General features: G+C 42.9%; 1 protein-coding gene across 1 annotated transcript in view; it reads left to right on the forward strand.

Annotated features, from left to right (window-relative positions):
- Nucleotides 1-27,453, forward strand: part of PIEZO2 (piezo type mechanosensitive ion channel component 2) — a 497,782-nt gene that overhangs the window by 440,713 nt on the left and 29,616 nt on the right. Inside the window, exons 40-46 of the mRNA XM_082257361.1 lie at nt 3,401-3,659; nt 5,195-5,377; nt 9,840-10,095; nt 13,323-13,455; nt 19,157-19,304; nt 22,928-23,142; nt 23,243-23,401. Of these exons, the coding sequence (XP_082113487.1) occupies nt 3,401-3,659; nt 5,195-5,377; nt 9,840-10,095; nt 13,323-13,455; nt 19,157-19,304; nt 22,928-23,142; nt 23,243-23,401 (1,353 nt within the window). The remainder of the gene's footprint in view (nt 1-3,400; nt 3,660-5,194; nt 5,378-9,839; nt 10,096-13,322; nt 13,456-19,156; nt 19,305-22,927; nt 23,143-23,242; nt 23,402-27,453) is intronic.

Below are 27,453 nucleotides of genomic sequence, written 5' to 3' on the forward strand. Positions count from 1 at the left end.
GTGTGAACCCGGCCTAAATTGTCTTAGCCTGCTGTCCTAATTATTCATTAATAAATATAACATACATAACAGAATTGAAAAATAAGAAATATTGCCTTATCAATGAGATTGTATTAATCAAGTTTGAGTCAATAAAAAGCCACTCAGGGCCAAGACAAGGACTAAGATTATGGCTACAAACAGGGTCAAAAATTACTACTAAACAAATTGCCTACTATAATGTATAAACTCTCTTAAATTGACAAGTAATTATACTGAAAAAACTGGAAATGGGGGTGTGCATACCCACGCACCAATGGTCAACAAGAGAGAGAAAAAAAAATCAAACTTTGTTGATTATAAAGTATATCATGAAAAGAAACAAAAAGCAAATAAGTGTATGTGTATACTTATAGGATGGAAAGCATAATAATTCTGTAGGAGAGCAAAATTTAGAAAGATACACCGGTAGTGCTAATCTTTTTTAGCATATCCCTATAATATAGGAGTACAAGCACAGACAAGCATTAGGTGATTAGGATTAAGGAGTTGATTTACTGAAGATAAATAGGTTGTTCGCTTTGCAAAGGAAGTTGCACTTTGCAAGGGAATTTTCCCTAGAACTTAGTGAAATTTCACTTTGCAAAGAATACCCAATCATTAGCAAATACATTTAAAAAAACAGCATTTTTCTTGCACATGATTGGATGATAGACATCAGCAGGTCTTCAGCTCATCCACTAAGCACTGGGGAAAATTACCATGCAAAGTCTAATTTCCCTTGCAAAATGTTTGCCTTTGGTAAATCAACCCTTAAGAATCAGAGTTGAGGTTTGCATTAGGATTTAGGATGTATTTTTAAGTGTAACAAATTTATGTTTAGGTTTTGGATATAGTGAGGAAGGGTAATGACCTATGTCGGGTTTTTATTGCTGTCTATGACATTTTCGCTCACTTTCTGTCCACTGTTCTCAGTCACTGGGTGGAATGTGAGACAAACCTCCTCAGCAGGAACAAGGACAACAATTTGATGGTTTGAACCCTTCCCACTTACCAAAAACACTGTAAAAGAAAATGAAGGAAGACCCCCCTCAGTAGAGAAAATTAAAGTACTAAAAGCAGTTATAAACATTATTCCACTATATCCAAAACAACAGCAGCAAAAAAGTCCAACTGTAACATATTCTGTTAGGTTAAATATTTATTTTAAAGCTCAGCATTAGTACGTTTTTTTATGTTTAGCATAAAATGTGAACAGGTCCCCATAAGTAGTTTCAGAAAGAACACCAAGAAAACTCCTTCTCTTCAGTGGTAATCGTAAAAACACATTTTCTGGTCAAGTAAGAAAGGTGTGTCCTCTTCTCAGAAATGTTCCCTTAGCAGGGACACAACATTTAAGTGTGGCAAAAGTTCTAATCTTTGCTCGCTCTATCAAAAAAGAAAAGATTCGGCTAAAATTGTTCTTTAAGGGTACATTTTTAGGGACAGCTTGAAGTTAACTGTTTAAATTCAGATTACTGCTAAGGGTTGATTTTAGGGTTTATAGTGGTTGTAAATTCAGACGTTTTTTTGAATCTTAATGCATTCAATGCATTAAGATAAAAAGCCTTCTGTGTGCAGCAGCCCCCCTCAGTCCCCCTAATACCTCAGCCTCATCTCGATCCAGCGATGTCCACGAGTACCTCCACTGTCCAGGACTCTCCCTCCTCATTGGCTGAGCCACAGCAGTGGCGTCATTGGCTCCCTCTGCTGTCAAACAAAGTTAGTTAGCCAATGAGGAGAGAGAAGGGGTGGGGCCAAACCACGGCTTCCTGTCTGAATGGATACACAGAGCTGTTGCTTGGCTCGGGTGCCTTCATAGCAAGCTGCTTGCTGTGGGGGCATTCAAAGGGAGGGAGGAGCCAGGATCACCAAAGAAGGACCCGAGAAGAGGAGGATTCATACCCATTGCAAAACCATTGCACAGAGCACGTGAGTATAACATGTTTGTTATTTTTATAGCAAAAAAAATTAGACTTTACAATCACTTTAATATAAGTGTTAGGGAGAGGTTTAGGTTTATTGTTCGATAAAAAAGGCTTTTACCTTTCTATAAGTTAACACTAATCTAGCCTTCTAGCCCTCTTAAGCCTAACTTGTAACTTCTTCCCCATAACTGGCTGCTTACTTACCTCCATATTACAATAATGTCTTTCTCCAATGTTTAAATACTTCTTGCAGAATTTATTTTCAGCAAGGCTGTAAGCAAGTGGGGCCTGATTAGTGTGTGGCTTCATATAAGGCAATGGAGACTGCACAGGTATATAGTTGTAGCCAGTGCTAAAGAGCATTTCTGAAGACACTATATAAAAATGGTAAAGAAGACCTCCAGTATTATACAGAGGTGTGTAAGAAGCTGAGTTGTGGGAGGGGGTGAGTGTTATAAAATTTGGGCTCAGGATGGCTAGGTAAGGTTGGCAGGTAGGTTTGGCCAAAGCTTGTTTAGTCACACTTAGTCATGTTAGTCACTGGAGTAGATTTACTTTTGCACTCCCATGACCCAAAATCAGGTGAAGGTGGGCTAAAGTCCGCTATCGGCTCATGTCACAGAGCCTCTCCAGTCTGTGGATGTATCCTGAAAATAATGTCTCAATCCACCCAGCAGCTTGCTCTGTCTCTCAGCAAATGCTGCTGCATCGGTATAATGCTGCCGCCATATAGGTGAGTATCTTTGTTTTTTCACTTCCTGCACTTCTCCTGCAAGTTTTATCATTAAGGGTTAAGGACATGACTGCAAACTCATAAATCTACAGCTGCTTTTCAAAATTTATGGTACCAAAAACCAACAACTTACCACCAAAAGCGCACCTCTTTGCATTGTTCCTTTTGTCTTTTATGTTTGCTTCGTTCCCTTCTACTGTGAAACTAAAGCTGGCCATAGATGGATAGAATTTTGAAGCAAAATTATGTTTCAAGCATTTTCATTCTTCTGATCAATAGTGGGTCAAATCAATGTTCGAATGTTAAAAGTAAATAAAATCTTTCAAAAAACATTCAAATGTTTTGAGAATTTTCGTATGAAATTTCTTAATACTTTTCCTAGGAATTATCCCATCCATCTATGGTCCGCTTAAGATCAAGTTTCTAAACTCCAGACAGTTAATAGCATGTAAGTATTCACAGTAGCAATCTATTGCCATAAATCATTTGCCCAGAAGTAGAACTTTTGGAACAGTGTAGGATGGCAGGAAGGTTGTATACCAAGTGTACTACTTTACCTCCTTTCCAATAAAGTGAAAGTTGAGCATTCAAAGTGACAAGTATAGATTACTTCAATGTCAGAAGCCGCATGCTTTCATGTTAGGGTGAGAAATGGACCTTCAAAACCTTTAGCTCCTTATTGGCCAGAAACACAACATTTTCTCTTTTTGGTACTTCACAGAATGTTTCAAGATGAAGAGCTAGAAGATTCAGAAAAGTTTTACTGTGGACAGCCACGCTTGCTGCAACTCATTTATGCCCTTTATAACACATTGGTGGCCAGATCAGAAATGGTGTGCTATTTTGTTATTATCCTCAATCATATGATTTCTGCTTCTATGATAACACTGGTGCTGCCAATCCTCATTTTTCTCTGGGCCATGCTATCTGTGCCACGACCTAGCAAACGGTTTTGGATGACTGCCATTGTATATACAGAGGTACGTAACTTTTAAAGTGCTGTCTCCAACATCAACATAATAAACAAATATAAGAAATGTAAGAAAGAAAAATCAGTAATATGAAAAAAAAAGTCTAAATGAATGTTATTGAATCAGTACAATTAAAGAGCAAAGATAATATGTTATGCAGACAGTCTGTCCTCTAAGTCCTGTATCTTGGTTGGGGTTCATCAGTGAAGGAAAAGACTTGCCTACTACTTTTAAAAAGGAAATAAACCCTGCTCATACCCAGGCATGCCCACATAAACATGCCTTACAACCCCCTTAAGTGTCCTTCATCCAATCCGCATTTTACATACGATCCTGCCATGCTCACTTGCCTCCAGCAGATGGTCCCTTAATACTTTGGGAGAGTTCTTTGATTCAGGTCCACAGTAGGTTACAGCCTGCCTCTGAGGGATAGCAAGCAGATATTATTGTCCTCAACACTGCAAGGCTACTTGAAGGTGCGTTTGATGCAAATTCCCTTTGCAGGAACCGCAATATACATTCACTCTGGGGCAAATGTAACCCCTATAAAACAATGTGGGGTGCTATGTGTGAATCTTTATCCAGGAGATGGAATTTGTTATTTATGACCCCTTGCCATTATATCTACCTGAGTAACCTCTTCCTCTGATTTTAAAGTGCTTTCAATAATGACAACAGATGGCCATTGATAACAAAAATAACCTTACTCCCATATCGGACAGCTGGCCAAAAATGTCAAATCACTGTTTTAAAACTGCGCTGATTTATGAAAATGTTGCACACTTCAAACACATATAATATTGCTTAGGATTAAATTAGTTAAACTTATAACAGGTTATGATGAACAAACGCCTCCCTTTTCAGTGTAACTTTGCAACATGTGCATCCTTCCAGACTAAGGAAATTGACAACAAAGAATGATGAATAGAGGAGGTGGTTAATGTGTTAAACACTGTCTTTTATTGAAAAATGATATCCAATGCATTTTAGAGATCAAAAGCTCCCCCTTCTTAGTATGTTTCTATTTCAGTTGCAGTCATTTATCAGCCATGCTTAACACACCTAAAGTTCTAAAGAATTATTCATTTATAATAAATTAACTACCATATTTGAATAAAGGATAATCTACACATAGCCACCTCATGGATTCAGCCTTCTTTTTCTTCTTTTTTCGTGCTCCATTTTCTTCTTTATCTTAAGGTATTTCAATGAGTACAGGGGAACCTTGGTTTAGAAGCAGCCTAATTGTTAATGCCTAGAGATCCAGAAAAATTCCTGACCAAACCCTTCCAGAACTTAGTCCACAGCACCATGCCAACATTATAACTCGGATTTGCCTGTTGGCCTATTCAGTCTCCAAAAAAATGTTGACAGTAGCCTTTGTTTCAGAAGAGGATATGGCTGAGACCTTCTCAAGGAAGTCTTATAAAAATCCAGATTGTAGTTCAACCTGTCAGTAGCTACCTAAGCCAGAAGTACCTGATGTAAATTAACTGACACAGTAGTAGTGTGCTTATAACTAACGTGACTCTGTTTTATTGTAGGTGACAATAGTGATCAAGTATTTCTTTCAGTTTGGATTCTTTCCCTGGAACTTAAATTTGGACTTATTCAAAGATAAACCTTACCACCCTCCCAACATAATTGGTGTAGAGAAAAAAGAAGGCTATGTCCATTATGATCTGGTTCAACTGCTTGCTTTATTTTTTCACAGATCTATCTTAAAGGTAAGAAAGCTACACAGAGCTTCTTCCATTAACCTAATACACATCACTCTCAGAGGCAGAACAATGCAGGAGCCTGAGATCCAGAGTTGGGATCTTTGTAGTCCAAATATGAACCAAAAATTACTAGCATTTGAAAATGTTTTTGATCAAAAAAAAAAAATCTAAGCTGAATTAATTAATCAGATATTGTAGTATTAAAGTACAAATTAAATAATTCTCGCCAGTTGTGCACTGAAATATCCCAGGTCTCCTGCTGCATGCGGAATCATGGGAAATTTACCTCTCAGAAGATTGTTATTAAAGGTGGAAATCAAACAAGAATGAACTGGTTGGAGTGGAATGCCTTCAAGTTTTGAGATGTGAAGATGAAGATTTAGGTATCGTCAGACTTCTATGATTCTGAGTTCCTGTTGTAGCACAGAAAGGTTTTAAAAGAGTCCTGGGAATAAAGCTGATGGATACATTTTCCCAATTGCACCCAGTGCAGACTATCAGGGAGAGAATAAAAGTGTGGAAACTTTGGATTAAATCATATGAGTTGGTTTGGCGAAGTAATTTGCTCTGAGGCGGGCAATAAGGACAAGCATGGCTACAGATTTTGATACCTTCAAAATATCAGTGCCTATAACGGAAAGCAAGGTACGTCTATAAATTAGGTTTGCTATCATCTCCTAGGAAGAAATAACAAGAGCTTTCACTGCAGTGACCACATTATTCAGTTGAGGGAAGAGCCACCTGTAGATATACATGAGTTGTGCGGCATAATAACAAAATCGAGGGTTTAGGTAGAGCTAAGTCACCTTGTAAGGTAGGATGTCGCAGGGTCTCTAGAGAGAACAAGGGAGTTTTAGGGTGGCAAAGAAACATAGAGAGGGTGGAGTCAATATCTTTGAATAGTGATTTGGGTATATAAAGCAGAAGTTAGACAAAACTTTAAAAAAATTGGGCAAAAAAATAATTTAACATAAATTTGTTGTAGCTGTTAAAGTGAGTAGGAGTTTTAACCAAGTCTTGACTTTGATTTTAAAGGCTGCAGTACATGGGTGTAAATTGTTATCAATATATGTAGACAAAGGCATATGTATACACCCAGAAATTTAAATGTATGTGTAATTTGCAGGGGCTAATTAGGGGATAGAAGGAAAAGTGGACCTGGATCCATAGAAAATACATGGAAAATGCATGAGATTTAGACCAATTACCTTGAACACATATTTACCAAAACAATTTGTAATACTTTAACCAGAGTATGTTGTGGGTTCTAATGAGTTCAGCCAGGGGTTCTATCGTGAATAGGAGGAGTAAATGGGGGCATCCCTGCCTCGTTCCCCTTTGGATAGAGAAAGAATCAGAAATGCAACCATTCAACCAAAGTCATGCTAAAGGCTGTGTGCAAAGAATCTGGATCCACGTAATGAAGTTGTCGCCAATGTACCATTAAATGGGGAGGCAATCTGAGCCTGGTGTTTTATGTCTGGTAAACGTGCTCAGGGCATGATCTGTTTCTTCACTGGTAATAGGTTCTTCCAGAAGTAGCCTTTCAGCATAGGTCATAATGGGTAAAGATATAGACTCCAAGTATATAAAGAGATCATGGGGGTCATATTGAGCTTACAATTCATAAAGAATATAAAACCAAGGAAAGGCATCCATGATTCAGTCAGTGGATATATGTGGGGTCAGACTCAGGAACAGGTTTTGCTATAAAAAGCAAATAATGGGCTATTCTTGTCTCCAACCACAAAGACATGTTGCACTTGGTCCTTTAAGACCAAGGGGTAAGATCTGTTGCTGTGCAATCTATCAAATAGTGGGTCCATCACAGCATTAAATTTGCCTGCTAAGACAAGAGCACCCTTTGCAAAACTGAAGAACTTACTCATGCATTGATTCAAATTTTGGACATCAAACAGTGGAGGTAGATTCACAAGAGTGTAGTACATATCTAGGTAACCTACTACTAGAATTACATAACGGTCCTGTGTGTCAGTGACAACTTCTATGATTTGTAAATTAAAGGATTTAGCAACTAAAATAGATACACCCCTAACATATGATAAATAAGTGGCATAAAGAACATGTAATATATTGGGTCTTTTCAGTTCCATTACCATTGATTCAGTTAAATGAGTCTCTGGTCTGTGAAATCTCTGTGCATGGTGCGGAAATCCATCTTTGCTGAGCTGTAGACATTCTATTTATGATTTTTTGCATGTCATGTTTCATAAAGGACAGGTTTAGCCTGACTGAATCTGATTAGTTAGTGCAGTGAATGGAGCCCGAGCCATTATTATGTTTTAACTTCGCAGCCTGTGAAGGGGTAGACCAGCTTCCAGTATCAACAAAGTTTTCTTTAATAGTGCTGGGCGCAGGTAGTTTCTGAGAAGATCTTGGGTGCTTGTATGATGAAAACAGGGACACACCCATTGCTGGCTTCTTGTGTAGTGAAGAGCGCTTGATGCATAAGAGCCGCTGACATCTTTGGAGCTGCATGTGGTCTGTTAAGCTGACCAGTCTCCCACTGGTTTGGGTGCATGTTGCCCAGTTTTGACCATGGCTGAGGGTGCTGTGGTGGGTCAGGATGTTGTTCCTATATAGCAAGTGAAGGATTGCCCGAAAATACTGGTAGGATGAGGCTCAAGATCGAGCAGCACTGATGGAGCTTAGTAGTCGTGCTGCTTCATATTCCCCAGCTGGCCACTTCACTTAACTTTATTGCTATAAAAAGGGCTAACAAGCTTCCTATTTGATAGCAATGGGCAGGTTAAGTCTATTAGATCTCCTGCTCATTATTCTGACTATGGTAATTGTAGTCCCATGCTCCCAGGAGGATTGGAATAGCCCTGGAACCACAGAGTAGGAGGGTAGTCCAACAGGGAATACCACCCAACAGTTACAGTATATAAAAATGATCAGGCAGCCATGAACTTGTTTTAACCTCTTCAAGCTGTGAATGTACTAAACACATCCAAAGAGCTGAAGAGATTTTTTAAAAATTATTATTTTTTTTTATTTTTTTATTTGTACTTTACTTTGCAATTCTTTGTGCTCTTTGTATGTTTTGGGGTAATTTTAAACAGGGCAATTTTTGCATACAGTTTTGTTTTCTAAAATGTATTTTATATACAGTAACACTATTTTTTTTGTTAGATTTACAATGAGCAATATAGAAAAATGTGTATTTTTTTTTTTCCTTTGACGTTTTTTTTGGATTGCATATAAAATATGCATTTTTGCAAGGCAACATCACCAAAATAGGCCTTGTTTATCCTTAGAAAAATTAAAAAATGATACCTTGTTATCTTATGCGAAAGTTATGAAGAGCTTTTACAAATGTGCAACTAAATCCCAATGTGCTTTACAAATGTGCCACTAAGCCTGATATGCTTGCTACTAAGCCTGTTATGCTTTACAAATGTAATACTAAGTCAGAGCATGAGAAACAATAGTAAAATAAATGGCAGTGGGAAAAAAAGTCAGGAGTAAAGCACACTTTATGCAACAGAAAGAACTGTGCGACACACCGCAGGCTCCACATTATGGTCTACATTTTTTGAATAAACAGCAAAAGGCAAAACACAGTGCGTTCAGAGAATGGATAACAATATCCACTTTAGGATTTAAACTGGCCCCTTAAGGCCCCATTCACACATTTTTTTCTAGTGTGACTTATACAAGTTTCTGTGTGTGGCGCACAGGGCAGCATATTCACCTAAATGGGCTGCCCTATGCGTGTTTGGCGCACCAAAGAAACTCATGTATCGAATCTGCCACTTAGCCAGGCACGGTTATTCACATATGTTTTGTTGTGCGACAGTTGCGGCAACATTTCACAGCATTTGGGGTGCCTTTAAGAATGAACGACATCCAAACGCGCATCCTACATTTTGCTGCAATTCTAGCATGATTTGGAGACATGCTGACAATCCTTCCAATTCTGCCTGCAATTCCAAACTGTTCAGATGAGAATAGGACCTAAAATCAAAGCACCTGTTCTCCTCAGTAGAGCGACAACCTGTGCAGTAAACTTGTGCAGTGAAATGTGGCATTTGCATTAATAACGCAAGTTTATTCCTTTTTATTATTTAGCTAGTGTGATTTTTTTGCACACATAAAAAAACTACTATAGAGGAAAACACACTATACATGCAGTAAGCCTTTGTGAATGAACCTCAAAGTCTTGTGCATGGTACTGGGTAGTTACCACTTTTTTAAAGTATTTTTTTTTTCTTTTTAATTTTTTTGATATGTTGTACATGTAGCAGAGATCAGCATGATGTGAATAATGCTGTTAGTGTGTGTGTGTTTCTATATACTTTTTTTTCTGTTTTATTTATCATTATGTGTAAAAATTGGGAGCCATATTTATTTATTACAGTATTTAGTTTGTATACTTGTATGACTGACATTTTGACAACAGTGTAACATCAGTTGCCTATTAATATTTATGTACTTCCTTAAGTGTCACGGTCTTTGGGATGAGGACAAGGAAACTGACAATACCACCCATAGGGACGAATCAGATGACGAGATCTCAGAAGCTTCTGGAAGAAGAAATTCTGTTGGGTCACTGAAATCAGTCAATCTCGCAGCCTCTGCAGAGTCTATCCATGTTCACTTCCCAGAAGACAGGACAGTTGTGAGAAGAACAAGTTCTAGCAGTGGATCCCAAATATCTCGCAGGTCAAGTTACTCCTCACACAACAGATCCAAGAGAGGTAAATATTTTGCAGCAAGGAGCAAACTATTATGGTAAACCAGGAAGGTTTAATGCAGGCAATGGGGTTGATTTACTAAAAATGAAGAGTGCAACATTCGGTGCAGCGGTGCATAGAACCTAATCAGCTTCCAGTTTTTTTTTCTTTTGTCAAAGCTTAATTGAACAAGCTGAAGTTAGGAGCTGATTGGCTACCATGCACAGCTGCACCAGATTTTGCACTGTCCAGGTTTAGTAAGTCAACCCCGATGCTTTCTCTTTATTTATGTTCGAATCATGGTAAATTCAGTCCACCTCACTTACAACGGATTGAGATCTACAGGAATGCATGCTCACAATATTATACATGTCTGTTCTTAGGAAGAACCAACAGAATATGACAGAATATGTTTTGCTGCTTTCTATTCAGGGGGAAAGTGGAAAGAGCTTATAATAGCCCCATGAGGTTTTTAGATCCAGGAGATCAAGGTTGGCTATTTTAATAAATAAAGCCCCTAAGAGATATTAGAAATTGTCAGGTGGTTTAAATCTGCATCATCTACTGTAAACTGAAGCATCAGTTTTGGGTGGAGTAACCTTTTAAAAACACACAGTAATAGTAGAGACATAAGTGTTTTTATTTCCACTTTATTTCAGCTATAAAATTTGCATATATTTTAATACATTGGCATTGTTTCAAATGTGTAACTATAGGAGTGCTTGTAAATGATATACACTGCTCAAAAAAAATCAGAGGAATTCTTTTTGAACAGAGTATCGCATCAAGTCAAATAAACTCCTAGGATATTGATCTGGTCAGTTAGGTAGCAGAGGGGGTTGGTAATCAGTTTCAGCTGCTTTGGTGTTAATGAAATTAACAACAGGGGCACTAGATGGGCAACAATGAGATGACCCCCCAAAACAGGAATTGTTTTACAGGTGGCCACTGGAGGCCACTGATATTTTTTTCCCTACTCATCTTTCCTGACTGTTTTTCACTAGTTTTGCATTTGGCTAGGGTCAGTGTCACTACTGGTAGCATGAGGCGATACCTGGACCCTATAGAGGTTGCACAGGCAGTCCAACTCTTCCAGGATGGCACATTAATATGTGCCATTGCCAGAAGGTTTGCTGTGTCTCCCAGCACAGTCTCAAGAACATGGAGGAGATTCCAAGAGACAGACAGTTACTCTAGGAGAGCTGGATAGGGCAAAACAAGGTCCTTAACCCATCAGCAGGACCAGTGTCTGCACCTTTGTGCAAGGAGGAACAGGATGAGCACTGCCAGAGCCCTACAAAATGACCTCCAGCAGGCCACTAGTGTCATTGTCTCTGACCAAACAATCAGAAAAAGACTTTATGAGGGTAGCCTGAGGGCCCAATGTCCTCTAGCTGGCCCTGTGCTCACTGCCTGGCACCATGGAGCTCGATTGGCATTTGCCATTGAACACCAGAATTGGCAGGTTCGCCACTGGCACTCTGTGCTTTTACAGATGAGAGCAGGTTCAACCTGAGCACATGTGACCGACGTGAAAGGGTCTGGAGACGCTGTGGAGAACATTATGCTAGCTGTAACATTGTTCAGCATGACCAGTTTGGTGGTGGGTCAGTGATAGTCTGGGGAGGCATATCCATGGAGGGATGCACAGACCTCTACATGCTAGACAATGGCAACCTGACTGCCATTAGGTATTGGGATGAAAATTTTGGACTCATTGTCAGACCCTACACTGGTGCAGTGGGTCCTGGGTTCCTCCTGGTGCACGACAATGCCTGGCCTCATGTGGCGAGAGTATGCATCCAGTTCCTGGAGGATGAAGGAATTAATACCATTGAATGGTCCTCACGCTCACTTGACCTAAATCCAATAGAACACCCCTAGGACATTATGTTTTGGTCCATCTGATGCCACCAGGTTGCACCTCAGTCTGTTCAGGAGCTCAGTGTTGGCCTGGTCCAGATCTGGGAGGAAATACCCCAGGACACCATCCATCGTCTCAAAAGGAGCATGCCCCGACATTGTCAGGCATGCATACAAGTAGATGAGGGCCATACAAACTACTGAATACCATTTTGAGTTGCTGCAATGAAATTTCAGCAAAATAGACTAGCCTGTTGCATCATTTTTTCATTTTGATTTTAGGGGTGTCTTTGAATTCAGCCCTCTGTAGGTTGATCATTTTCATTTCCATCAAACGATGTGGCATCCTTTCATTCCTAACACATTACCCAGTCCATATCTGTATAGATATCCAGCACGATACTTTTTCTCTTTGAGATCTGATGAGTTTACAAAGTGTTGCTTTAAGTTTTTTGAGCAGTGTAAATAATGCTGAGGGCCATCTTATTGCATTCCTTGCTTATGTAATCATATACTGTAACAAAAAAACAGCAAATTTCATTATTATTATTATTATTATTGCTATACAGGTTTTATATAGCGCCAACAGTTTGCGCAGTACTTTACAACATGAGGGCAGACAGTATAGTTACAAAACAATTCAATATAGGAGGAATCAGAAACAGATACACTTTTCTTCCAACATAAAAGGCATATGATTCAATGTGGTCACAAATATTTGGGGATCAGTGCTGCCTAGACTAGCAGGCATAATCTGACCATAGACATGGTAAGCTTTTGTCACATTAAAGGGAGGGGCACAGTCAAGAGGAGAGGCCAGGAGCAAGCTTTTAAGGGGGACCCTAGCGACAGGGTCAGGTTTTCTAACGCATTCAACTGATTTACACTAAAGAGAATGAAACACAGCTCCAGGTGCGTCTCCACTATTCCCACCACCACTGCACACTGATAGGTTACTGATAGGTGCTGATCACAGGAATACCAATGTGAAGAAGGTCTGGTTGGCTGCATTTCCAAAAAAACTTTGTGAATTTTCTGCATCAATAATGGTGATTTTTTGGAAATACGGCCAGCCAGACTTTCTTCAAATTTGACATTCACTAAACATGGCCGCTCACAGATGTAAGATCATAACTAAATTTAGATGATTCACTGTAAAACAGTGAATAAGCCAACCAACAATATATTTATTAAAAGGAAGAGTATCATTCAGATAAATATTACTAAAGAATTTTGAAGAAGACATCACATTCATACAGATTTTGTGTCAAGCATTTCATTTTTTATACCCTGATACATTGGTTATATTGTTTACAGTATGTAAATAATATGTAGCACACTTGTTTGACTTCATTAATAATTATTGTTTCAATCTGTTTCCATTAAAGGTAGCACCAGCACTCGAAACAGCAGCCAGAAAGGTAGTAGCATATTAAGCGTGAAACAGAAATCCAGAAAAGAACTGCTTTTGGAAAAGCTTCGAGAGCAACTCATCAAAGCAAAAGCATTTACAATTAAGACGTAAGAAGCTTGACAATGCAATATTTTCAATCTTGGTGGTTGTATAAAAAAAAAATAATAATAATAGCAGTGCATTTTATGCGTTCTTGTTAAACAATACTTATAGCAGCAGCTATGAGTAAGGCTACGGCTGAAATGCGTTAGCATTTTACCATGTTGTACACTGCTGTCATGCTGGAAAAAATCGCATCAAAAGGAAGCATTCATGTGCTAGCTTTTCTTGTTACTTAGAAGCAATTGCATCCATCTGGACGCTGCAGCCTGAGCACCGACACTCAATTCCACATTCATTTCACTCAGCGGGGAGCTAGGGTGAGTTTGCATATACTAAAGCCTCTGTGTCCAACCTAGGAGATACTGTTTCAGGGGAAATACTGTCTTTTCTCTGTCGCTCATTGACAGACGTAGTCCTCCTTGATTAATATCAACTCGGGTTATACTGCCCTCTACAGGAGTAGGACTAGACAGGAAAGAAAACGTTCTGGCCACACCTTAGGGGCAGTCCCAGAGGGTATATCCTCTCTCTCTCTGCTACAGCAAGTCAGTTTTTTTCTGTCTAGTTAGGAGTAAGGACCTAAGTTCCTTGCTGGGATCTTTTGGTCCTGGCAAGATTTTTTAGAAATACTTCTTTAGGCAGCTTTTCTTCTCCAGTGTTCCTGTGAGATCTTCAAGCAAGTACGCTGAAACTGGGCGACGGGCTGGATGTTGAGATCCAGTGGTCACCCCAGTTCAGCCTACGAGCGCGTGCAGGCCATAGCTCCGCGCTGGGTCGGCCGCGACATAGTCCCACTGGACGGGGACTGACCCTGCGAGTTAAACGTCTCGCCTGGACGCCAATGACCAGTTGCAAACTGAGTCACTGCGTCCGTATTGGTCGACAGCCCCCCCACCTCGGTGGAGAGGGGTTCTGTCAGGAGTTGGCGCCCGCCTGGTTGCGGTATGGTAAGTAAAATGTTCCCCCTCTCCCCCTGTCAGGTTTGTTGGTGGACGCGGGCCCCTCTCTGGGATGGATGGACGTGATCCTAGCAGGTGTCATTGATCCCCCTCTTAAGAGCTTGGTTTGGGAGGCTGACTATCTATAGTCACTATATAACACTATAAGGGAGAAGACTGCTAAAAGGCATTACTATTAAGGTATAGAGGTATCTTACCTGACATAATGTGTATACAGGCCGATGCCTATGCCTGGATTACCGCATCCGCAGGTTGCCATCCTTCCATAAAGCCGGTCACCTCCGCAGGCCGCACAGCCTCCCGCAGGCCGCACAGGCCGATCGCACACTCCCGCAGGCCGCACAGGCCGAGGATGACCTCCCGCAGGCCGCACAGGCCGAGCGCACACTCCTGCAGGCCGCACAGGCCGAGCGCACACCTCCCGCAGGCAGCTGTTACCTTGCAAGCCGCCGCTATCCTCCACAGGCCGCCGCCATTTTCCCGCAGATCGCACGGGGCCGCCATTTTGGCGTAGCCTTGTGTCTCTAGCATGGGGGCGGCCATGTTTGAGGTGACCAAACACCTCGAGGAGCAATTGGGAGGCGCCGGAAGGCGTGTAAAGGGGCAGAGCCGCCTCCTTTACCCGGGAAAGCAAGCCAAAGACTTCCTGTCTGTAACAGACAGTGCTGGAAGCAGGTTGTATAGAAACTTCTGAGCATCAGGTGGTGAGCCTTGGGGTATCTCTCTCTCTCTCTGTGTAGGGGTGCAAAAGCAGGTAACACTGAGGGGCGCTGCTGCGCTGGGAGACTAAAAAAAAAAAAAAAGGTTTATTTTTTGATTGCAAATTTTTTCTGGCAAGTGTCTTGTATAATCATGGACCCTGCCACACATGTATCCCCACCTGATCCCCTCGAGGTGGCCGCAGGACCCTCCAGTGCCTCACAGAGTATTGATGCATTATCAGCAGTTTTGGAGTCTTTGGTATCCCGGGTGGAGATGGCCTGTCAGGGACGGGGGTCAAGAAAGCGACCCCCGCCTACCCCTATTTCATCTGATACTTCAGATTCAGATTCTGAGATGGTCATTGCAGCTGCAGGTCCCTCTGAAAGGGCTGTTGTCTCAGGTAATGTTCCCTCAGATAGTGAGGAGGGCGATTCTACCTCCGCCATAGCACAAGAAGAAGCATTGGTGGACGCACTAGTTGTGTCTGTCCGGGAAACCTTAAGACTTGAGGTAACACCGGCAGAGGTAACCGAGATGGAAATTCCCTTTGGTACTAGTAAGCCTACCAAGACGGCGAATGTGTTTCCCTTACCCAAATGTTTTGGTAATAAGATTAAAGAGGAATGGGATCATCCGAAACGAATCCTTACTATTTCCAAACGCATTGCTAGACGCTATCCGTTTGAGGAATCCCTCATTAAAAAATGGACGGTACCACCAGTGGTGGATCCACTGATTTCCAGACTAAATAAAGCCACTGTTATCCCGTTGGAGGACGCTCCGTCCTTTAAGGATCCGGTGGATCGAAAAGTGGAAGTGGAATCCCCCACTGTTTTTTCCCTGATAGGGTCAACCTTTAGACCAGTGGTTGCCATTGGTTTAGTTTCACAAACATTGACAGAATGGGCAAAATTGTTACGCCATGACTTAAAGGGGAGAAGTATCCCCCAGGCAGCGTCTGATTTGATGGAGCAAATTATACAAGGACTACAGTTCGTCTGTGACGCAGCCCTGGATGCCACTCCCTTGTTAGCGCATGCATCGATGTCAGCAGTAGTCCTCAGACGTGTGCTGTGGTTAAAGTGTTGGTCGGCGGATCAAGGTTCCAAGAAAGCTCTGGCCAATCTCCCTTTTCAGGGGGATCGCCTGTTTGGGGCCACCCTAGATGAGATCATAAAGGATGTCACTGGGGGCAAGAGCACTTTTTTTCCGCAGACTGCTAAAGCTAAAGGACCTCGTAACAGGCGAGGACCTTTCTTTTCCGCTCATAAAAGGTTTGTTCGCTCCGCTGGGGCGAGCGTGAAGGGCAAAGCCCCTTCAGGAGGTTTCAAAAGGCGCTGGTCGGGTAAACAAAAGGCCGACTCAGCCAAACCTGAAGATAAGGCTAATACAGCCTGAAGGTGCGCCCCCACCCAGCTCAGGGGTGGGGGGGACGTCTTCACGTCTTCACCGGTGTTCAGATCCAGATTCCTGAATCCCGGACTAAAGGGTTCAGGAGATCATACGATCAGGATACAAGATCGAGTGTCGATCACTTCTACCGGTGCGATTCTTCCCTTCCAACATTTATATGCTACAGGGAGCGGTAGTTCCCGTTCCTTGAGCAGAACGTTTTCTTTACCTTTTCCAAAGATCATTCCCAGTTCCCTCCAGGAATCGGATCCGCTTGAGCAAGCGGACCAAGGAGTCTCTGGTCCAGTGACTTCGGTCTCTAATGCTCAGCCAGGAGAAGTCATCACTTCCGATAGGAATCAAGTTTCTGATAAATGTGTGGGAACCGAGAGCGATCAGACTTTGTCTGATTGCCTGGACCAAGCAGCTCTAGGGCAGCCCGGTTCGGATCCAGTCAGACAATGTCATGGTGATGACTTAGGTAGATCGCCAAGGATTTCACCATCTGTGTCTTCCCCCCTCTCAAGTTGCTGATGAGATTTCTCCGCAGGATAGAGGTGGAGGGAACTCCAGTTATCCTGGAAATTCCGGGCTGGCCTCGTCAAGCCGGGTACGCCGACTTGGGCAGGCTAGTCGCGGACGCTCCTTGGAGACTTCCTCTCAGGAGGGATCTGCGGTCTCAAGGACCGATCTTCCATCGTGCTTTACAGTCGCTGGTTTTAACGGCCTGGCCATTGAGACCCAGGTACTGAAGGACAGAGGATTGTCAGCTTCAGTTATTCCTACTCTAATTAAAGCAAGGAAAGCGACTTCCAGCAAAGTCTATTATCGCACATGGAAGACTTATATTGCGTGGTGTGAATCTTTGGGATTTCCCCCACGTACCTATTTGGTGACCCGAATTTTGGCTTTTCTGCAAAAGGGGGTTGAGCAGAAACTATCCTTGAGCACCATCAAGAGACAGGTTTCAGCGTTAGCAATCTTCTTTCAGAAGCCGCTGGCTACTCATTCCTTGGTGCGGAATTTCATCCAGGGGGTGCGGCACTTGGCTCCGCCAGTGCGCGCGCCCTTACCGCCCTGGGATCTTAATTTGGTTTTGACGGTTCTGCAGAACCCTCCCTTTGAAAATATCAGGGAGATTCCCTTGCTTACATTATCCCAGAAGGTGGCCTTCTTGGTGGCTATCACTTCTGCACGCAGGGTGTCAGAACTGGCTGCATTATCATGCCATTCCCCATATCTAGTGGTTCATAGGGATAAGGTAGTTCTTCATCCGAAGCCATCCTTTCTTCCTAAGGTGGTTTCAGATTTTCATCTGAATGAAGATATTGTGCTACCTTCCTTGTGTCCTAAGCCCAATCATCCTCGGAAATGTGCGTTGCATTCCTTGGATGTAGTTCGGGCAATCAGGGTATACCTGAAGTCTACGGAATCGTTCCGTAAAACGGATTCACTTTTTGTGATCACGGATGGCCCCAGAAAGGGGTTGCCTGCATCTGCCGCGACTATCTCCAAATGGATTAGACAGATGGTGGTACAGGCTTATTCTATTAAGGGTCGGAATCCTCCGTTCCCTGTTAAGGCGCACTCCACTCGAGCGCTCAGTACTTCCTGTGCCTACCGCCATCAGGCGTCAGTGGTCTAGGTTTGCAAGGCGGCTACCTGGTCGTCGGTGCATACCTTTACAAAATTTTATAAAGTTGATGTGATGGCATCGTCAGATGCCTCTTTTGGCCGCAAGGTTTTGCAGGCCGCAATTTGAGGAGACCGGTGGTCTACCTCGAGGGTTTTTTTCCGTTGAAATTTCAGTTGAGTCTCATCTTTTGATTGATGAGCCTTTAAAACTTCTAGTTGGCACCGGTTGGGCCTTCTAGATTGGATTTTGATTTCCATTTTCCCACCCCTCATTTGTGGCACTGCTTTGGGACGTCCCGAGTTGATATTAATCAAGGAGGACTACGTCTGTCAATGAGCGACAGAGAAAAATGGATTTTTGTAAGATCTTACCGTAAAATCCTTTTCTCTTAAGCTCATTGACAGACGTAGTACCCGCCCCTCTGTTTTTGAGTTGGGTTGGGTTAAATTCTCTAAACACTGCTTTGTGACATAACTGACTTGCTGTAGCAGAGAGAGAGAGGATATACCCTCTGGGACTGCCCCTAAGGTGTGGCCAGAACGTTTTCTTTCCTGTCTAGTCCTACTCCTGTAGAGGGCAGTATAACCCGAGTTGATATTAATCAAGGAGGACTACGTCTGTCAATGAGCTTAAGAGAAAAGGATTTTACGGTAAGATCTTACAAAAATCCATTTTCCATCTGATGTATTGGGGCTGATTTGGATAAACTAAGAAAAATAAAGATGTTACCTTTGCCAACCAATCAGCTTCCACCAATGGCAGCAAGAAATCTGATTTGTTCCTAAGAGTAACAGCTCTGACTTTGCGCCAGTTTTTGTTAGCTCTATTAAGACTTTGGAAAGGATGTTTTCTTGTTGCAAACAACCCCTTGCTTTTAATCATAGTTCAGTGTAACAATACATAATATATTTCTGAACAAGCTGTACATGCTTTACATATACAAAGCAACTGAGAACAGAGCAGAAAAAGACTATGTACTTTTAACTGATAATGGGTTATTTCTGCGTTTTCTTCCAGAATCCTTCAAATATATTTGCCAATCCGACAGTTCTTCTACAATCTAATTCACCCAGACTACAGTGCTGTGACAGATGTCTATGTGTTAATGTTCCTGGCAGACACAGTAGACTTCATCATTATTGTGTTTGGCTTCTGGGCATTTGGAGTAAGTTATTATACTAATAAAGGTGCCAAATTTATTGCAGTAGAACAAGGCAAATTAATAACATATTGTGCAAGATACCTAACACGTTTTATTTTTGTGTTAACTTTGTTTGGAAATGTCTGGTAATAATGATTTTGTTAATGAAATAAATAAACCAAGAAAGGATTAAGGCGCCTATAGACATTAGATGACAGTCTCTTCCTCTGATCATTTTTTGGCTGGATTAGGTGATGGCATAATATCCATAGGGCACCTTCGGAATGTTTTTTGGGGGATGAGGTTTATGGGATCAGAAGGGTTATAAAGCCTTAACCAAACATTACTCTCCCTGGGAGGTTTTGCTGCCCCTGTTCTGCATCTATGCCTAAACAGGGTAGCTAGCGTGGCAGAACTGTTCTTGTTTATGGAAGAAGCCACACTTTTCTACATCAACAGATGATTAGCTATAAATACACGTCTGGCTGTATTCTACTGTTTGTGGCCAATTTTAAAACCCATACAGGTTTAAAATGTTGGTAGAAATAAAGCAAAAGACACCTTACATTTAAATATCTCCCGAGCCGCTCCTCTATGCATCCACAAGACACAAAGAGCCACAGCATGGCCCCACCCCCAACACTCTTCTCACTGGCTGTGATTGACAGCAGTGGAAGCCAATAGAGAGGGAGAGTCCCAGGACAGCCAAGTCAATCGTGAACATCACTGGATTAGAGGGAGCTCAGGTAAGTATTAGGGGGAGGGCCTGGGGGTGGGGGCTGGGCAAACAGATGATTTTTTTTACCTTCATGCATTAAATGCATGAAGGTAAGAAAACCTTCAGCCTTTAGAACCACTTTAAATGTCACCCTGTTTAATAAAGATGATACGAACTTAATATGTACACCTGTGCTCCCTTTACAATAATTACATGAATAATTTTTTATTTCTTTCCCCAACTGCTGTCTATAGAAATGCTATTCATTCAAAATGTGCTTTAATGACCTCTAAAGTGTTATTGTATCACACTCCATACTTGTGCCAAAAGCCGAAAAAACACCACTGTGTACTTGTAAATAGTGCCACTCCCCTGGTGCTTCAGTTCCAAAATGCACACTTACCAGATCAAAGTGACCTTGTTTGTTTATTTATTATTATTTATTTATTACAGGTACTTATATAGCGCCATCAATTTACGCAGCACTTTTCATATATATTGTACATTCACATCAGTCCTTGCCATCAAGGAGCTTACAATCTAAGGCCCCATAACTCACATTCATACATACATATACTGGGACAAATTTAGACAGGAGTCAATTAACCTACCAGCAGGTCTTTGGGGTGTGGGAGGAAACTGGAGTACCCAGAGGAAACCCATACAGGCACAGGGAGAACATGCAAACCCCGGCCAGGTTGGGATTTGAACCAACAACCCTAGTGCTGCTATGCGGAAGTGCTAACCAAAAGTAGGTCATAAAGCTCTATTTAGATGCATTCTAAAACTGCACAGATCCTTTCCACTCTCCTCTCCCCTTTTACAGGTAAACAGGATTAGGGATGAACAAATCAGCAGCACTGCACTAATAAACTTCAAATGTGCCCAGATCCATTCCTCCTTACTTAATCTGATTTTTGGCGCTGAGTGTGATACCATAACACTGTGGAGGTCATCACCTAATTTAAACTGCAACTGGATGATTCACAGGGGCTTATTTTCAAGACCTTTTTACATGAATAACACTTTAATCACTATTGGCATTTTTTACTGTTGGGCAAGTAATATATGTTTTCATAATAAATTTCTTTAAGGGTAGATTCTAAAAGGAATTTGCAAATATGTGCCACTATTAGCTTTTTTTATTTAAAACTATAGCACTTTTTGCATTGGTTTTAGGTTTCATATTTTATCATAGTAAGGTTGATAATCAGAAGGTTCAATAATAATTTTTTCAATGTACCATATACAGATGGGGAATCAATTTAAGTAATTACATTTTGTATACGTTTTTACACTATGTATATGTTTTTTGACACATAGAATTCCTCTTTGGAGTTCTGCACCTATTTAATTACTAAAGCTTGTATGCCTGATTTAGGAGAGTATGAAAAAAGGAAATGTTATAACTGGCCCAAGCCCTTGTGCTCAAAAATCACTGCTTCAGTGCTCCTTACTGTACTGGCCCTCCCATACAATGTACAGTTTACAGCTGAATCTGATATAAAGAAAACTGGAACAAAACTAGAACTTTTTATTCATTGTAGTTCATAGGCTGCTTTCTTTGTTATTTGAATAAGTTGAGTGGCTAGGTAAGGAAATGTGAGATGTCAAAAGTGAGTAAGATAACAATTGTTAACAATTGTTGCCTGGCTGTCATGTTGCACTGCTTAATGAACCGGAAGTCCAGTACAAATAAGGTACAGTACAACTCTTAAGCTGCATACTGCACTGCATATCTAAACCCAGAAGCAAGATGTGGCAAATGCATTAATTCTTCTTTTTATGAGACTTTTTCACCTGGTAATCCTATGTATAGCACACTACCTGTTCCTGGCTGTGTATGTTCACTTCTGCACTGTATCTATAGAGGCAGCCTTGATTGTCACCCAGGCTGATCTTCAAAGATGGTTGCCTTTGTTCATCTCCATTACAGGGGGTTTTATAGGACTAGTAGTTTATACAAGAAAGATTTTGCTTCCGGGTCAGCTCACAGTATGTGGCGGGAACGCTGCATTTCTGGCAAGATCAGAGGGTATTCTGTAATTTTTGAAAATGTTCTTATCCTGAACAAAAGTAAAAAAAAAAGCTGACCATACATGGGTTGAGATTTGATCCATCTATGGGCAGGCTGATTGTACCTAAGTCGATCCATTGATCAACTTGGGTACAACCAGCCTGTCAGATTTTTAATTACTGCTGGCGGCTGTAGCCGCTAGCAGCGATAACTGTGTTTTGCCAGCTGGCAAGGCTCCCCAAGCCCCCCTCTCCCCACCAGCAGAACACAATAGAGCTGCAGGAGGCATTCCCCCATCAACATTGGCTATGTTGATCAAGGAATCGAGTGATTTTCCACAGGTGAAAGGAAAGAAAATTGAATCATCTATGGGTTCCTTAATGCAACCACCACATCTAAGGACTGGTGAGCTGCAATATAGTACACTTTTGTTTTTGTATTTAATTATCCTTTAATGCATAGGTTTTAAACCTTTTTCATGATTACAGACAACCAGTGGTTTGCCCAATATGCTGTTGTTTTTGAGCAATTAAAAACTTTGAAAGCAGGTACAAATACTGCCAAGGTTACTGGCATGTCATCTGACATATCAAAATAACGTCTCCACTTTGATTTCAGATTAAAAATGCATACAATGCTATTTAATTATTTTTTAATTATTCATTACTCAGATCCAATACCCCATCATTTTGTTTCCAACCCTCAAGGGTTTTAGATATCCCTGGTTAAGAACCCTGCACTAAGTAGGGAACTAGAAAACTTCTTTAAGCTGGCAATGGTAACACCTACATTTCCACAAAGCTAGGTTCTTTCAAAGCAACACTACAACGACTAGAGATGTTGATAACATAAAAAAAGTCATGTGAATAATGCAGTTCCCAAAGAAGCATCTAATCTTGTTTATGCTCTCAGAAACACTCAGCAGCAGCAGACATCACTTCATCATTGTCAGAAGACCAGGTCCCGGAGGCATTCTTAGTGATGGTGTTGATCCAGTTTGGTACCATGGTTGTGGATCGCGCGCTCTATCTTAGAAAAACTGTCATGGGAAAAGTAATTTTCCAAGTCATCCTGGTCTTTGGAATACATTTTTGGATGTTTTTCATTTTGCCAGGCGTAACAGAAAGGTATCTATGGAAAATGAAAAATGGCTAATCAATAGTTTCAATACAGTTGTCATATGATGTTAATGGGGCAATAATCCTGTTTGTGTTTGTCATTATATAGGAAGTTCAGCCAGAACACTGTTGCACAACTGTGGTATTTTGTGAAATGTATCTACTTTGGACTTTCAGCATATCAAATTCGTTGTGGATATCCGACACGTGTGCTTGGGAACTTCTTGACGAAGAGCTACAATTATGTCAATCTTTTCCTATTTCAAGGGTAAGTGTCAGTACATAGTAATTTCCACTTCATTATTACCACATTTGTCTTTACATACATGCCAGCTATTTTTTGGCAACAATTGTAATGATATGCAGTTACCCATACTGAGGAAACATAGCATTGCACTCAATAGAAAAAATAATTGTTTTTTTTTTTTATTATTTGATTTGGGTTACTTAGGTTGCTCTATGTATTAAGGGTGAGATCAGTGACTTTTTAAACTATGTGTGACAGATTGAATATCAATCCACCGAACTACCCTGTTTATTGCAAGGAAAAATGATTGTGTCACTTCCCCTACTACTTTGTTCATAACCATTCTTAAGGTAATTAAGATATTGTGAAAGGTGGTGGAGACACAATTTATTGTAGGAAATCCCACCACTGCGATCTCTGAGAAACTCTTTTTGAAAGATCTTTTGAAGTTTTTTTTACAAATCAAACGGTTCCTTTATTGAAATATTTGGAAAGACACATTCAAAAAGTTGAACAGCAGATACATAATAATAAAACAGCCAACAAAGTATATGACCAGCAATGACAGCATTGGTACAATAAAACAGGACATACCTAGCAATCCTTCCCACGCCCCCAGGCCCAGAAGCACCAGCAATAAAAGCAGGTGGGCAGCCCCCGTCAGCCCGAGGGGGCCAACCAAGGCTGCCACACCCGATCAAATTTTTTAGGGCAATTGCGCAACATGTAAGTCATCTTATACAATAGCAAAACCTCATCAATAGAGTGCTCCCAGGAAACCACCGAGGGGGGAGAAGGAGCAATCCATTTTAGAACAATTTCCCGTTTGGCATAATACAGTAAGTATGTGATCAATAGTTTAGTGGGCCTCGGTCTCTGGTCATCATCCATAATGCCCAACAGGGCCAGAATTGGCGAGACCTGGAGAGCCAAGCCCAACCTGTGGTTGATGACATCAAAAACTTGCAACCAAAACTCGGCCACCTTGGGGCATTCCCAAAACATATGTAAGACATCGGTAAGGCAACGCGGACAGTCCGGAGATCTCTGAGGGAAAATTATATGTAGCTTCTGGGGGGTATAGTAGATTCTATGCAGAAATTTGGTTTGAATCAAACGGTCTCTGGCAGAGATCATCAACTTGGTACCGGTCTCAAAACAGTCCTTCCAATCGTCCCTCTCAAGGCCGGGCAGGTCCTCCTTCCACATGTCCCACAGCTTATCCATGCTAGGAGAATGGGAGCACTGCAGAGTAAGATAAAGAAAGGAGAGCGGCTTGGCCAAAAGTTCATGAGCAAGCAGCTCCTCCACCGTGTCCATCACCAGAGTAATGTTCACAGGGAATTGAGCCCGAAGTGCATGTCGCAGCTGCATGTACCTCAAATACATCCAGCCAGGCAGGCCCTTCGCCCTACGAAGGTCGGGAAAGGGGAGAACGGAGCCTCCGGGGCACACATCTCGGATGGTCCGCACGTCATACCGCGCCCACAGCTGGGGATCCGGCAAGGATACCAGATGCCCCAGAGTAGGATTCCCCCACAAAGGGCATACCGGCGACCACTGGGTAGGAGACAGAAACCTGCGTCTTGCCGCCCCCCACACCCGTAGCGTCACCCTAGTAGATTGAAGAGCAGGGGGCAAGCCCTAAGTCCCCTATATACCAGATTACTAAGGCCCTGCAGTGAACCCACCAGAGCAGCCTCCAGACAGACCGCCGCATTTCCCCGTGATTGCGCGTACCACCAGCCAACGGTGACCAGCACCGCCGCCCAGTAGTAGGTCCGGTAGTCAGGCATCGCAAGGCCACCACAGCTCGACGGCAGGCACAGAGTAGATCTAGCTAAACGGGGAGACTTCCCTGCCCAGATAAAGGAACTCACACAGCCATCGATAGTCCTGAAAAAGTAAACAGGTAGCCAGACAGGACAGTATAGAAATTTAGGCGAAAAAATCATCTTAAGCAAATTAATTCTACCCATGAGGTTCAGAGGCAAAGTGGCCCAAAGGGCACATCTATCCCGAAGGTGAGCCACAAGGGGATCAAGGTTCAGAGATCTAAAGGAGGCCGGGTCCCGTCGCACCTCAATACCTAGATAGCGAAATTGGTCCACCCAGCGCAGGGGGGTCGGGGCCACCGCCGCCTTAGCCCCCGGGTCTAGGGGGAACAAGATTGATTTCGACCAGTTGATACGCACCCCGGAAAAACGACCATACTCATCGAAAATCTTGAGGGCAGCCCGCAGGGAATCATTTGCATCATGCAAGTACAACAGCGCGTCGTCTGCGTAAAGGGAGATCTTTTCCTCTAGAGGACCCACCCGCAGACCCACCACAGAGGGGGAACTCCGGATCAGGATCGCCAAAGGCTCGAGAGCCAGAGCGAACAAGGATGGCGAGAGAGGGCAACCCTGTCGCGTACCCCTCTGCAAGGGGAAAGAACCCGAGATCCCACCAGAGCTGCGAACCCGAGCAGTGGGTAGGCGATAAAGCATAGTCAGCCAATTGAGAAATTTGGGGCCGAAGCCAAACCGTCGGAGAACTTCCCACAGGAACCCCCACTCAACTGAGTCAAAAGCCTTCTCGGCATCGAGAGAGGCTATAACTCGCTGCCCAGGGTCAGCATGGTCCGCCACTAAGTTCAGAAAGAGTCGCCTCAAATTAATATCTGTTCCCTTGCCCGGCATGAACCCTGTCTGGTCCGCCTGCACCAGCACATCCAGCACCCCCACCACCCTGCGGGCCAACACCTTAGCCAGAATTTTGGCATCAACATTAATTAAGGAGATTGGCCTGTACGAGGCACAATCCCCCGGGTCCTTCCCAGGCTTGGGAACCAGCACGATAACCGCCTCCCGCATAGACTCCGGGAGAGAGCCCTGGGCGAAACTATGCTCAAACAGGGAGACCAGACAGGGGGCCAGGATTTCTTGATATCCCACATAGACCTCCGTGGGGATGCCATCAGCTCCAGGGGTCTTACCAGCCTGCAGGAGGCTGAGAGCCTCCTGCACCTCCTCCAAAGTGATGTCAGCCTCCAAGGCATCCCCAGCCTCAGCGTCTAGCACAGGGAAGTCTACTCGATCCAGATAGGAACCCAGTTCGATAGCAGTGTAATCCACTCTGGAAGAGTAGAGGGTTTCATAAAAGGATTGAAATCGGGCAGCAATGTCCCCCGGAGATCGGAGGATCCCCCCATCCAGCGCTCTAATCCCACTGATATGAACCGACGGGGTAAAACCCCTTGCCAGCCATGCCAGGAGCTTCCCGTTTTTATTACCGCATTCATAAACCCGTTGGGCAGAAGATAGCATAGATTTACGGGTCAACTCAACCGGCACCAGATGGACCTCACGAAGGGCGCACTGCCAGAGACCGTAAGTGGTCGAAGAGGGGTCAGCTACATAGGCCTCCTCCCTCACCCGCACCTCTTCCTCACGTTCCCCCAGAGATCTCTCAGAGGCCCTACGCACCTCAGCAATGCGCTTCCCATATTCCCCCCGAAGCCAAGCCTTGAAGGAGTCCCAAAGGATATGCGGGTCAGCCGTATCCTCATTAGTTTGCCAAAATTGACCAATCCCCTCCTGAACACGCTCCTGCACCACCTCATGCATGGCCCAGTACCGGGAAAGCCACCACAGACCCCCGCCCGAGGGACCCCCCCCCCCCGCAGCACCACCTGCAGCGGTGCATGATCAGAAATTCCCCGGGCCAGGATAGATACCTCCGACACCCTGCGCAATACCAAGTGGGATGCAAACGCTAGGTCTATCCTGGACAGGGACCGATGAGACGCCGAATGGTGGGTGTATGCCCGGGATGTGGGGTGGAAGTGATGCCAGACATCCGTCAGTGCAAAGGCCTCTGCCTATTGGGCCAGGCGAGGGGTCCCAGAGGTGGTGGCATGCAGCCTGTCCCACTCCGGGTGCATCACTAAGTTAAAATCTCCCAATACAAGAATATCATTCACGCCATACCGAAGGGCCACCTCCATAATCTGAGTAAGGAGGGGGATCTCCGCAGGAGGAGGAAGATACAGCCCCACCACCACCAAAGGAGTCCCAGCAACAAGAGCA

The sequence above is a fragment of the Pelophylax lessonae genome (genome assembly GCF_965119305.1).
Source record: "Pelophylax lessonae genome assembly, chromosome: 5".
In the NCBI taxonomy this organism is placed as follows: domain Eukaryota; kingdom Metazoa; phylum Chordata; class Amphibia; order Anura; family Ranidae; genus Pelophylax; species Pelophylax lessonae.